Below are 12,469 nucleotides of genomic sequence, written 5' to 3'. Positions count from 1 at the left end.
AATGATGATCACAGCTACCATGTATTGAGCTTTTACTCTGTGCCAGATACTGTTCTGAGCCTTTGCCGCAAGGTCATGGAATTCCTCTAATCTCATGAGTGAGGATATCTCCACTTTATAGATGAGCACACTGAGGCCAAAGAAGTTTAAGAACTTATCCAAGATCGGGATGCAGGGATTCCCATGTTAGCGTTTCTATGCCAAGTGTTACCATAACTTAGTAATGGAGGATGATGTGCCATGTGCCCAGCCTGTTTATTCTGGTTCAGACTCTTGTCATAGCACTAGAAACCCAGCTAAACATCCTACTTCTGTAGTCACATGTGTAGTTACATGATATGCTTGAGAGGGTGGGAGGGGGAGAATAGGCAGTTACATAGTTAGGTTAGTAGGACATCTTGGGCACAAACAAGCCCAGCACTATGTCTAAGGCACATAGCCAATCAGTGGCAGAACCAGCATTAATGACAGAAACCAGCATTAATGACAGAAACCACACCCACTCATGATTACTTTGTTCTGCAAAGACCTAGGCTTTCTATGTGTGTGCGCACTTTTTTTAACAGACGTAGCCAGCATGGAGCAGCAACAGTCTGCAAAAGACTCCAGCAAGGAGCAGGAGGAGGAGGAAAGAGAGGACATCTTCATGGATGTGGAGGAGCAGGAGGAGCTCAAAGCAGTAGACACCGAGCAGCTGAAGCCAGAGGAGGTCAAGTCGGGGACCACAGCAGGCTCCGGTGAGTCTTACAGAAAACAGACCCCTCCTAAGCTCTCTGACTTAAAGAAGTTGCTTCTCTTGTACTGTATTCTAGCCTGGACTTTTACTTCCATGTCCTAAACCCCGGCTTAGACATTCATTGGCCTATAATAATGTCACTGCATCATGTTTCAGAGTGGAAAGGTGGAAGAGTGGTGTTGCAACACACTCTTTCAAGGAGACCACTGAAACTTGCCTTTCACACAAAATCCCATCTGCCTTTTTAAAACATGCAGAACAGAATAGAGCACTTATCCAATTGTGACAAGAAGGTATATTCTTGACTATTAGAGAAATGTTTTCTATTATATGGAAATATACAATAAAAATGCTATAAATATAGAATAGGGACACTACATGTGAGAAAGTAACAAACCTCCTTACATACAGTTCAGTTTCATAGTTGACCAATGGCTATTACAAGGACTTTATCTTTTAAAATATATTCAACACAGTAAAAAATAACTATCAGCCCTAGCCAGTTTGGCTCAGTGGATAAAGCGTCAGCCTGCGGACTGAAGGGTCCCAGGTTTGATTCCGGTCAAGGGCACATGCCCAGGTTGCGGGCTCGATCCCATGTGGGGTGTGTAGGAGGCAGCCAATCAATGATTCTCTCCCATCATTGATGTTTCTATTTCTCTCTCCCCTCCTCTCTGAACTAAATATATTTAACCCTTTGAGTGCCAACCAATATCCTAGGAACTATGCTAAAATTGCCAAGACATTTTTGTTGATTTTACAGCAGTTTAGGAAAAAAATTATGAATCACAAATAAATGAAGTTCCATATTCAAAAACTTAAGGAAACCTTTACTACATTGATATGTTTAGCAATATCATCATCACTAATAAAAGCAGACTTAGAACTGGACATCATTTCGAAGCTTTGATAGCGCTCCTGGCACTTTTGGCAAAAGACAGGAGGAGCGCGATTGTGCTCCCCGGCACTCTAGGGGTTAAAAAAATATACCAAGCCCTAGCTGGCTTGGCTCAGTGGATAGAGCGCCGGCCTGCGGCCTGAAGGGTCCCAGGTTCGATTCTGGTCAAGGGCACATAAGAACTTGCCAAATTAAAAAACTTTTTCTTCCTCCTTCCTGCCCTCTCAGGAGTGTTGGTACTATTGATTGACCGGCCATTATGTGACAGTGGGAAGGCACAGCTCTGTGATCAGACTCGCACAGATTCAAATCCAGACTTTGCCTCTTACTTCACCAGTTGAGGCAAATTATTATTTTTTTGGCCTCAGTTTCTTCATCTATAAAATGGAACTATGATTTTATTTATTTTAGCTTTTATTTTTATCAAAGCTCTACATGCACACAATTTAAAAGAATCACACAGGTTTTCAGGGCTTGTCGATGTGAACTATCATCTCCCCAGAACAGCCGCCTTCAATATCAGGGTGAGGAGGAGGAGAAGTTAGGGGAATAAGAGTTGGTAACGACTGTTACAGAGTGAAAGAACACATGGAACCAATATGTGGCGATGTGCTGGGGAGTGAATGAGTGAAGTCTGAGTAATTGTTAGGGTTGAAAGACAACCATGAAGGCTCAGTTTTTATGTTAATACTAGAGGCCCGATGCACGAAGATTCATGCAAGAATGGGCCTTGCTTCCCCTGGCTGCTGGCACCACCTTCACTCTGGCCGGAGCCGCCTTCCCACGCTGCCCAGAGTGGCTGGGGCGGTTTGGAATGCCTGTGTTGTCGCCATGGCTGCTCGGTGCCTGCAAATTAACCCACCATCTTTGTTGGATAGTTTGCATACTCACTCCTGATTGGCTGGTGGGCGTTACGAGGGTATGGTCAATTTGCATCTTTCTCTTTTATTAGTATAGATGTATGATAAGTAAAACTATGTCTTTTTATGAAAATAGGCATTGATGAGATGGAGACCAAAACTGTTAAAACAGAGGAAAACCAAGACCCCAGGACAGACAGATCCCACAAGGAGACAGAGAATGAGAAACCTGAGAGAAGCCGAGATTCGACCATTCATACGGCCCATCAGTTCCTGGTGGACACGATTTTCCAGGTACTAAAACTTTCACAAGTAGAGGTGGGGTGATTAGAGTGGGGGGAAAAAGTCTTTCAGAAGTCACTACAGTGGGGCCTTGATTTACAAGTGTCTCGACTAACGAGTTTTTCGAGATATGAGCCGTCTCTCGGCCGATTTTTTGCTTTGAGTTGCGAGCTAAAATTCGGGTTACGAGCCAGCTTCAGATACCCCACTGCTAGTTGGCACAGCGAACGTCACAGTGAACGCCACAACATCAGCCCAGCATCACGTGTCTCGTTCACTTTATGATTTGACATACGAGTGATTTGAGTTACGAGCTCCGTCACAGAACGAATTAAACTCGTAAGTCAAGGCCCCACTGTACTTTACTAAGTTGACAAAATGTAATTATAAATTCCTTTTCAATCATTGTCTTTAGAACTTTATGGAATACCTGTTTGTTTTGGGGTATCATATCCTTACCAAATTTCTTAGGATCTCTGTTGGTATGACAGGCGTTCTCTAAAGCAGATAAAACACTGTTCTAATGGTTAGTCCCAGGGTCACAGCAGGTGGTCTGTGCCCTGACCTGGGGTGATGGTGGATCTGGGCCTCCAGCTCTCACATCTCTTCTCATGTCCACCATCCTGTGTAAGGAGCCTGCAGGAGGGTTAACAGTTTGTGTTCGTTAAGTAACAGGAATCTTTGACTTAATGCCTGCATTTAGGAAGAACAGAGTAACCGAGTTGCTTTCCCTAATTATTTGACTTAATGGAAGTCTAGATTAATCAAATAATAATTTCATTATTGAGATCTTCTTAGGCATTTGGTTTTGTTCTGCTGGGATCAATTTATAAAAGTTAACATTTCCTTTATCCATCTTGCCTCAACAAATGGGAAGCAGAGGATTGTTGTCTGGCATCTCCTTACTGTGCCATTAAATTTGCTTGTGTGTTATGTCTCGGGGGGTATGCACTTGGATTCATACTGCAGGGAAGAAGGCAGCCTGACTGAGTTTGTGATTCCAACCTGGGCTGCCTCTCATTTGTGGTTTTTCTTCTTCTTAGCCCTTTTTAAAAGATGTCGATGAGCTAAGACAGGAGCTGGAGAGACAGCTGGAAAGGTGGCAGCCACATGAACCTGGAAACCCAGAAGAAGTAAGTCACTGGCCTTTTCATACAGTATCTTGACTTTTGTTAAGATACAGAAACTTAATAGGTCCTTAGCTCCAGAACCTTTGTAAAAGGGACCGAGTACATGGAGTATAATTATAATCCTAAAGCCCAAGTCCATTGTCTGCTTTGCCACTAGACCTGTAGTTTAATTAAAACAGAAATGATGTGATTGATTTTTTTAACTTCTGTTGCTTACTCTGTAATGGATGCCACAGTGGTTGAAAATGGGGCAAAAGGATACTATATCATTCTCAGAATAGGCCACCTGGGGCATTAACAGGTGGTGCAATACCGAAGTGTAGATCACCCAGAAGTTCCATTTTTAATTTTTTTGCATTCTGAATTTACTGTATATATACATATTTTATTTGATTTTATGTCTCATCATCATCCCCACCACATATGTTGGCAAAAAATCACAGAGCTGTTTCCAGGAAATATGCACACTGTTTAATGTGTTGAGATTTGCACTTGTCACTTTTGCTTTTAAAACATGACCCTGAGAGCCCACGATTAAGGGGCTGGATCTGTTGGCACCAAAATTACCCATTCACAGCTCCCTCTCCACATGAAGGGTACAGGTTATACTCTGTAGGTGATGTGAAGAAGGCATTGATGTGGTCATGTGTTTCAATATTTTACAGTTTGAACTGTTTTTGTGGAAAGAGACATTTTTAATCAAGTGAATTAGATAGCAGCTAAGAAAAACTTTAAAGTGCTTCTTAGTGTCAAACCTTCACCTTGTTGTAATGATTGGTCAGCTCTGACATTGTCGAGGTAACTTACATGTTCTTGCTGTTGTCACAGGAAAAGGCTGCAGCTGAGATGTGGCAGAGCTACCTGATCTTAACTGCACCTCTCTCACAACAGCTGTGTGAACAGCTTCGCCTCATATTAGAGCCCACCCAGGCGGCCAAGCTGAAGTAAGTCGTCTCCATCGCGTACACTTGAAGAGCCCTGACATGATGGCAGTATCGCCTTTTCCATTGAGCTCAGCACTTAACCACTTATTGGGCTGGCTTCTGAGTTGCCATTTCTGCTGCACAGGCACCAGGATGGTGTTCCTTAGTCTGCTGTCTACCAAAGAGTCGGTGAAGTTTGGCACGAATGCAGTTTCTTTGATTCATGAATAACTGATGGGAAATGGCTGAGCCTTTGTGTGTGCTGCTTATATTGCTGCTACATGTTGGGTTACTCGCTTGTTACTCACCTAGATCTTTTCAAAGATGGGTCCAAGATTATAGCTGTAGAACAGAAAAGAGAACCCAAGATTTAATATTCAATGCAAACATTTTTTTAATTTTAAAAAATGTCCCTTAATTTTTTTGGATCTAATTATTATTGTGCCACATACATACCCAGTTTTTCTGGCGGCTAATCAAGGAGATCCTGGCCCTTAAACCTCAATTGCAGTAACACTTCGTTGTGCCAGGTTACTGGTTATTTTGTATAACTGGGGATAAGGTACTTTTAAAGTTTTCAAGGGATGAGCAGTTTTTAATCTTTGTCCCATTTGGATAAATTTAATAGAGGAGACTATCGAACTGGGAAGCGATTGAACATGCGGAAGGTCATCCCATACATTGCTAGCCAATTCCGAAAAGACAAGATTTGGCTCCGAAGGACCAAGCCCAGTAAACGCCAGTATCAGATTTGTTTGGCTATCGATGACTCTTCTAGCATGGTAGACAACCATACCAAACAGGTAAGAAGGAGAAGTTACCTAAATCAAACCCTGTACCATGGGACATCAAATGCTTTAAATATGACCTGAAGGAAACACCAATTAGTCTTTCTTTCCTGAGAATGCAAATACCATGTTTGAGAAGACCTAAAATTTAAAGAGTTCAAAAGGGCAATTTCAAGATGTCTCAAATATTTTGGTGCCTTACTGTTATATGTTTTTAAAATTGTTTTATAGCCTTGCTTTGCTATTGTCTAGCTGCAGAATAAGTAAATCTGACAATGTGTATTTTCCACAAAATGCAGTGTACAGCCATTCTTTAAACCATGCGCAACATATCTTTTAAAAAAAAAATGTATTCATCACACATTTCTATTAAGTCTGAAATTATCTAGAGTTAGAGTTCTATCAGTATTAACAAGGCGTGGGAGCCTGAGTAGAATTTCTTACGATACCGTAAGTAATATGCACACTGAAGAGTGTTTTTTGCTGTTACGCAGCACAAGCCAACGAGCAACCTAAAATCTACACATAGAATCTGCTGGAAAAAGTTTAACCTCTGAACCTGGGTTCAGCTCCCACTATCACATGACTCTCTACTACTATGTGACTTTGGGCAGTTCATCAGAGTTGTTAGGAAAACTAAATTACATAATGGATGTAGAAAACTTGGTTTAATGTTAATGTCTAGCACTTGATAGGTATTTTGTAGATGTTAGTTGCCATAAGTGTCATCATAATCAACATCTTTATATATGAATTTAAAATTTAAAACTATGCAGTCATATTCATAATTAGGATAAATTGGTTTTTTAAAAAATTACTTTTTATGTCATCAAAAAAGTAAGTTTTTAAAATTTATGGACCAAATATCTCAAGATCACTTTTGTGGAATGATGTCTAGAGCAGACCTTTCCTACCAGTGTAATGGATTATGGGTTTCAGCATTTGTGGTATTAGCCAGGGCCCAAGGACACCACGCCTCTGGTTGGTTGTGAATAGCCATATTAATGGTGTTACCCTGTGGGCTCTACAAAAAAAATGTCTTCTGTAAAAATCTTGGTATAAAAAAGGTTTATATTCTGATTCCTTCAAACGCTTAACTGTCTATTTCACAGCTTGCCTTTGAATCTTTGGCTGTGATTGGAAATGCTCTAACTCTGCTGGAAGTGGGTCAGATTGCGGTGTGCAGGTAAGAGTGCCTTTTAATCACACTGGGAAAACTGGTCTTCTGTGGTTATTTTGTTCACATGACAAAAAATAATCTTCATTATATTTGGCTTTTCCCCGAAGTTTTGGAGAGTCCGTAAAGCTGTTACACCCATTCCACGAACAGTTCAGTGATTACTCGGGGTCCCAGATTCTACGGCTCTGCAAATTCCAACAGAAGAAAACCAAGATTGCTCAGGTATGCTATGACATCAGATGTCTTCTGCAGATACTCTTCTCGTTTAGTGGAGGTTTTAGAACACCTTCCTCCCAGTGTGGTATAAGGACAGGCAGAAATTACAAGAGAACAGTGTAAACTCCAGCCTGTGTCCTGCGGGATAGAAACTCCCTGCGCCCATTATTGACGTGGTGTAACCTCAGTTTCTCAAAGGTCATTTTTGACTTTGTATCTGGCTCCTTATTTTTCTGAGAGGTTTGGAACATTTTTGAAAAATAAACCATCTCCCAGTACCCTTATCAGGGTCAAGGCCAGTCTCTCCCCCCATCTCCACCCCCCCACCCCCACCCCAGTTAGCTTAGAGAAGAAATGATGTAAAATAAAGTCACATGACTTGACAAGTTCTCAAAACATAGCATGGGACAGTAACACTGACATGGACATTTTGTGTTTTCTTGCCTGGTTTTTTTTTAAGACAGCTGTTTTGTTCATTTGGGGAGTTAATTCACTTCTTCTCCCCCCAGTAAAGGTATTTCTTTTCCTTTGGGGTGTCATGTAGAACACTAGTGGGGTGTATGCCATATCTCAAGGGTGAGTACCAAGCAGTGGTCCTTGACTACAGGTGGCTGAAGGATAGTCTGGTTGCCTGTAGATCTCAGATGGTTATAACTTTAAGCTCTCTGAGAATGGGAAGAGAGTTTAGTTTCCTAATTGTTTCTGGTTTAGTTTCTAGAGTCGGTAGCCAGCATGTTTGCAGCCGCTCAGCAGCTCTCACAGAACATCAGTCCAGGTGAGCTGCATTCTCTTACCTTTGTTGACAAAATGGTTTTCTGTTGTCTATATTTGCAAGTTGCCTGCTTCATCTCACTGCACCCATCACCATCTTTTAATGTGGATGCTCTACAGGGAAAGCAAGAACCAGGAGAAGTATTAGCCATTCTGGAATTTTTTACTCTTTATTTAGGAATTTTTATTAAACCCATACCCAGGAGGCTTATAATAAATGAAGGAATTAGACACTAATTAACTAGTATATACTTATTTGATAGATTGGGTTGAGAGTTATGAAAGGAGCAAGTTATACAATATTACAGAATATTCGTACTTAACAAGAAAGCAGAGGAGGACATGATTCAGAAACCAGCTAATCCAGCCATGATTGATTTGGGCCTTGAAACACACCAGTTCTTTCTCTAGTTCTTTACAGAAATCTCTCAGTTATGATTGTATTATGGAGAACTTCCTGTTGGAAGCAAGACTTTTTCATACATCTCAAGACTTGGTGGGCTGTCTTTCTCTGTCAAAGACATTTACCCTCAGACACTACAATCTTTAGCTGATAACATTATACACTAAATATTTTTAAACATTTTAATTCACCATTTATTTTTTAGTGTCCCCCTCTGAGTTTTTAAATCAATTTTAAGGGGAAAAATACAGAAATCAGCAAAAATTTGAGACAGGTCCAGGTTTTTGACAGATACTTTCTTCTAATGGCCTCCTCAGTACCGCATTTTTGTATTTTAATTCTCCAGTGAAGTTGATCTAAATGTGACATTCCCTGAACACTACTGGGAAACTGTTTTATTGCCAGAAGCTTTGTATGTATGCCGTCCCTGATGCAGGCATCTGAAGTAACATCTAATTAGAGATCCTTTTTACTTGTGCCCAGAATTCACCAGTTCCAGAGCTGTTCGATGTCAGTATTACAGAGAAAGCCTACACTAATTTGTCTGTCTTTAGGTAGTTTTGAGTTATTGTTAAAGATGGATTTCTATTGTGTTCTACAGACGCTGCACAGCTCCTCCTGGTGGTCTCTGATGGGCGCGGCCTCTTCCTCGAGGGCAAAGACAGAGTCCTGGCGGCAGTCCAGGCTGCCCGGAATGCGAACATCTTCGTCATTTTTGTTGTGTTGGATAATCCCAGTTCCCGGGTGAGCGACTACGAAAAGCCACTTTTCTGGGGATAACGTGGAGGTGTTCTTCAGCCTGTTCCATCTGAAATATGGCCTGGGTCGCACCATCATACTCAGAATTCCTAACACAGTGTTCCGTCAGGCCCGGGTCTAGGCACTTTATAACTTTTCTCATTTACCTTTGCAATAATCCAGTGAGATGGGGATTATTCCCACTTTAGTGAAGGACAGAATCACTGATTGTAGGTGATGAGTAGGAAAGCCAGGATTCTGGCTGACTCCAGAGAGCGCCCCTCAACTACTTCCTATGCCAGCTTTTGACAGTGGGCCCTTTCCAGTTACTCGTACCTCGGCAGTGCCCTCCTCTGAACAGGAAGATCAGTCGCCAAGTGAAGGATGTCCGTCCACAGGGCAGTTCTGTTCCAGGGGAAGCATGGGCTCTGCAGGTCAGGTTAAGGCCTAGACAGCAAGTTGAAGATCTAATGTGAATAATCCAAGTTGAGAATGGGACACACTTTCACAGGGAAATTGTGTTTTCTTATCCCCCTTTCAGTGCCTGTTCTGGAAGGGGTGCTCAGAAAGACCTTCCTCCTCAATGAGTTCTGAAAATTTTGTTTTACTTAGTAATGAAAGCTACTCTCAGAGGCAGGAATTACACACAGGAGACCTAAAACATGTTGGGGAGAGAGAGAGCCTGGAAGAGCTAGCCAAGGACACTGATTTATTTCAAAATGTCTTCTGTTGGCAGGATTCTATCTTGGACATTAAAGTGCCAATATTTAAAGGACCCGGAGAGCTGCCTGAAATTCGATCCTACATGGAGGAGTTCCCATTCCCCTTCTACATAATTCTTCGCGACGTGAACGCACTCCCCGAGACGCTCAGCGATGCCCTCAGGCAGTGGTTTGAGTTAGTGACAGCCTCTGACCACCTGTAGGCCAGCAAGAACATAGTCCAAAGTTGAGACTTGAAACCACGGTCAAGAGCTACTTCTTGCCCAGGTGCTCCTTTCTGGACACTTCTGAATTTGCAGCTCTAAGTTATATTTTATCTTAGGTCTGATTTATAAAAATTCACTCAGCTACAAAAAAATGTATTGCAGTGTACATTTTGACATGATTTCAGAGGAAACTTGGGTTCCTTGGCCTAAGCTATTGTTCTTAAAACAGACGTGGGGCAGCGAAGGAGCAGCAGGCGTCTGGTCTTGTACCTGTGAGACTGCCCTGCCAGCCTGTCTTGGAAGCCCTGGCCTGAGAGGAGGCCAGGCCCTCCGTGGGCCCAGCTGTCTGCTTTCCCTCGAAGGGACCCTGGACACCTGCCTTGAGAAGGTGCTGCCAGGAGCCCGGGGCTGTGCCAGTTCTTTGGCTAAAGGCCTGACGGGAGCTGTGCTTTTGACCCCACTCTAAGGTTTGGCTTTGCCAAGCCCACAGTTTGGACCCAAAAGCTGTCAAGTGGCTGGGACAGCTGCAGTCCTCAGAGGCTGAGTGTGTTTTCTTACTGTGCTTCCCGTGAAAAGAACCACCTTCTCTTTGGGGGAAGAGGCTGGTTGTATGTGTGCTCATAAGCCCCAGCCATCCGGGGGCTCCAGGAAGCGGAGCTGATCCCTGGGCTGAGTAAACATGAAGTGGCTTTTCAGTGTCCTTCACATTTGCTGCTTCGGGAGACTATGCAATGATGGGAAGATGATTATCCCCTTGTGTATTTCATTCTCTCAGTGCCATAGTCCCTGCTGTTGTAGTAATTTATTTCTTTAGTTCCTTTTTTTCTTATCAGTTAAGGGGAAGAATCATTCCTCACACTGCTTTCAAGCTGGACTGAGCCAGTTTTATTCTGGAAAAGATATGCTGTCTCCAGAAGAACTAAGAAGCTACGTCTATCTATTTTTTTCCCCAGTCAAAATACATCAACGGTTTTTAGGCAGTTTTTACTTGGCCAGAAAGCAGTGCTTGAATACTTGAAACTGTTCGACTTAAGTTCTGACCGTCAGAATGTTGTTTTGTAGACAACATGCCATGATGTAATTGTCTATCTCCATGTCTGTTATCAAGTTACACTGTGAAGTTTGCCACTCTTTTTGAGGTGGTCAACAAAACACAGATTGCTTGTTGTTTGTTTAACCAAGAGTCCAAAGCATGTACCTGATGTTATATCATTTATTTTTTATTCTAAAAAGCTATGCAGCTTATATTCTGAAAACTATTAAAAAATATACCAGTGGTGATATAATTTGTGACCATTCTTAATGGAATACAACAGAGAAGTACAAAGGGAACGGTCTTATCTGCTGGACCAGTCAGCTGTCACTACCTAGACTGACATGACCCCACACATCAGTGGCTTTTTGTACAGTAGGGTTTATTTCTTACTTGTTTCTATGTCCATGGAAGGTGAGTTGCAGGCCTCGTGGCGATGGAAAAATAGCGATTTGGTGGAAACAATGGCTCATAAAAATTCTGTTCCAAAAGGACACATCTCTTCCACTCAGATTTCATGTCCAAAGCCATTTATGGGGTAGGAAGTTTACTCTTCCAGCAGGGTTGGATCTGGTAGGGAGGGAAAAAACAACATTATGACAGTGATGCGGTAGTTTATCATCTGTACCTTTAATTGATAGACCATCCAAACTGGAGCTTCCTAGCTGGTTTGCTAAGATAGTGAGTCCTTAGCCCTGGAGCAGCTCATTGGGTCTGGAACAGTAGGAATTCCAGTAAGCAGCTACCCAAGAGTGCCCTTTTCAGCTTATGCTGTGATGGGGAAAGGGTTAGGAAGCATGGGAGCAGTCACAGGAGACCTATCAGGGACCAGGGTGGGGGTCAGGCAGACCCTGGCCCAGGGTACAAAGCACACGTCACTTAGAAGGTTCCGAGGACATACTTCCTCTCACACTCACCTGCTACTTGGTCTTTACATCTGCCTTACTTACTTCTCTTTCTTCATCCAAACCCCAGTCTTGTCTGCTCTAACTTCTGGGTGTTTATCTTATCCTGTCTCCTCTGACGACACTGTAGTGGGAATTCTTTTAAATCTGTAGCCTAAAGTAATCTGCTAGCTTCACTTTATCCTACTCACAACATCCAAGGAGATCTTTCAAAAGTTCCTCCAGAGGGCCCCGCTGAGAAGAGGACATTTATTATTAGGGTGCCCTGACTGCTGCCTTGCTCTCCCTGCATCCCCACCACACCATTCCATCTATCACAACAAACTACAGGGATCCTAAAATCTGCCCATGTTCCACACATTCTTTTCTGGAATTCTCTTACCTACTTTCTTTTCTGACAAACATGTTGCTCTGATAAGCCCTCCAGGAAGAATGAGCTCCCATATTATGAACCTTGACATCTAACACTTAGACTTACATGTCTTCCTGCCCATACCGTGGGGCTGAGAACAGAGAGCATATATGACTCTTGACAGCATTACCAGTGTCTAACATGAATGTTTCTTGATGAGAAGAAGAAATGGGCTAAAAATATCTGTTCTCACACATTAATTTACTAGAAGCCCAGTGCACAAATTCGTGCATGGATGGGGTCCAGCCGGCCCGCCCTGATTGGGG

The 12,469-nt window shown here is 42.5% G+C and overlaps 1 protein-coding gene across 1 annotated transcript in view; it reads left to right on the top strand.

The window, feature by feature from the left end:
• Positions 1–11,134, top strand: part of MDN1 (midasin AAA ATPase 1) — a 148,866-nt gene extending 137,732 nt beyond the window's left edge. The window contains exons 93-102 of the mRNA XM_014544467.1: positions 567–737; positions 2,631–2,788; positions 3,820–3,909; positions 4,735–4,850; positions 5,458–5,632; positions 6,730–6,803; positions 6,905–7,019; positions 7,725–7,788; positions 8,789–8,931; positions 9,662–11,134. Coding sequence (XP_014399953.1) covers positions 567–737; positions 2,631–2,788; positions 3,820–3,909; positions 4,735–4,850; positions 5,458–5,632; positions 6,730–6,803; positions 6,905–7,019; positions 7,725–7,788; positions 8,789–8,931; positions 9,662–9,850 — 1,295 coding nt within the window. The 3' untranslated portion in view covers positions 9,851–11,134. The remainder of the gene's footprint in view (positions 1–566; positions 738–2,630; positions 2,789–3,819; positions 3,910–4,734; positions 4,851–5,457; positions 5,633–6,729; positions 6,804–6,904; positions 7,020–7,724; positions 7,789–8,788; positions 8,932–9,661) is intronic.
• The last annotated feature ends 1,335 nt before the right edge of the window (positions 11,135–12,469 follow it).

The sequence above is a fragment of the Myotis brandtii genome, unplaced genomic scaffold, assembly GCF_000412655.1.
Source record: "Myotis brandtii unplaced genomic scaffold, ASM41265v1 scaffold365, whole genome shotgun sequence".
Classification (NCBI taxonomy): domain Eukaryota; kingdom Metazoa; phylum Chordata; class Mammalia; order Chiroptera; family Vespertilionidae; genus Myotis; species Myotis brandtii.
Note: the sequence above shows the minus strand (reverse complement) of the source record. Positions and strands in the feature narration are given on the sequence as shown.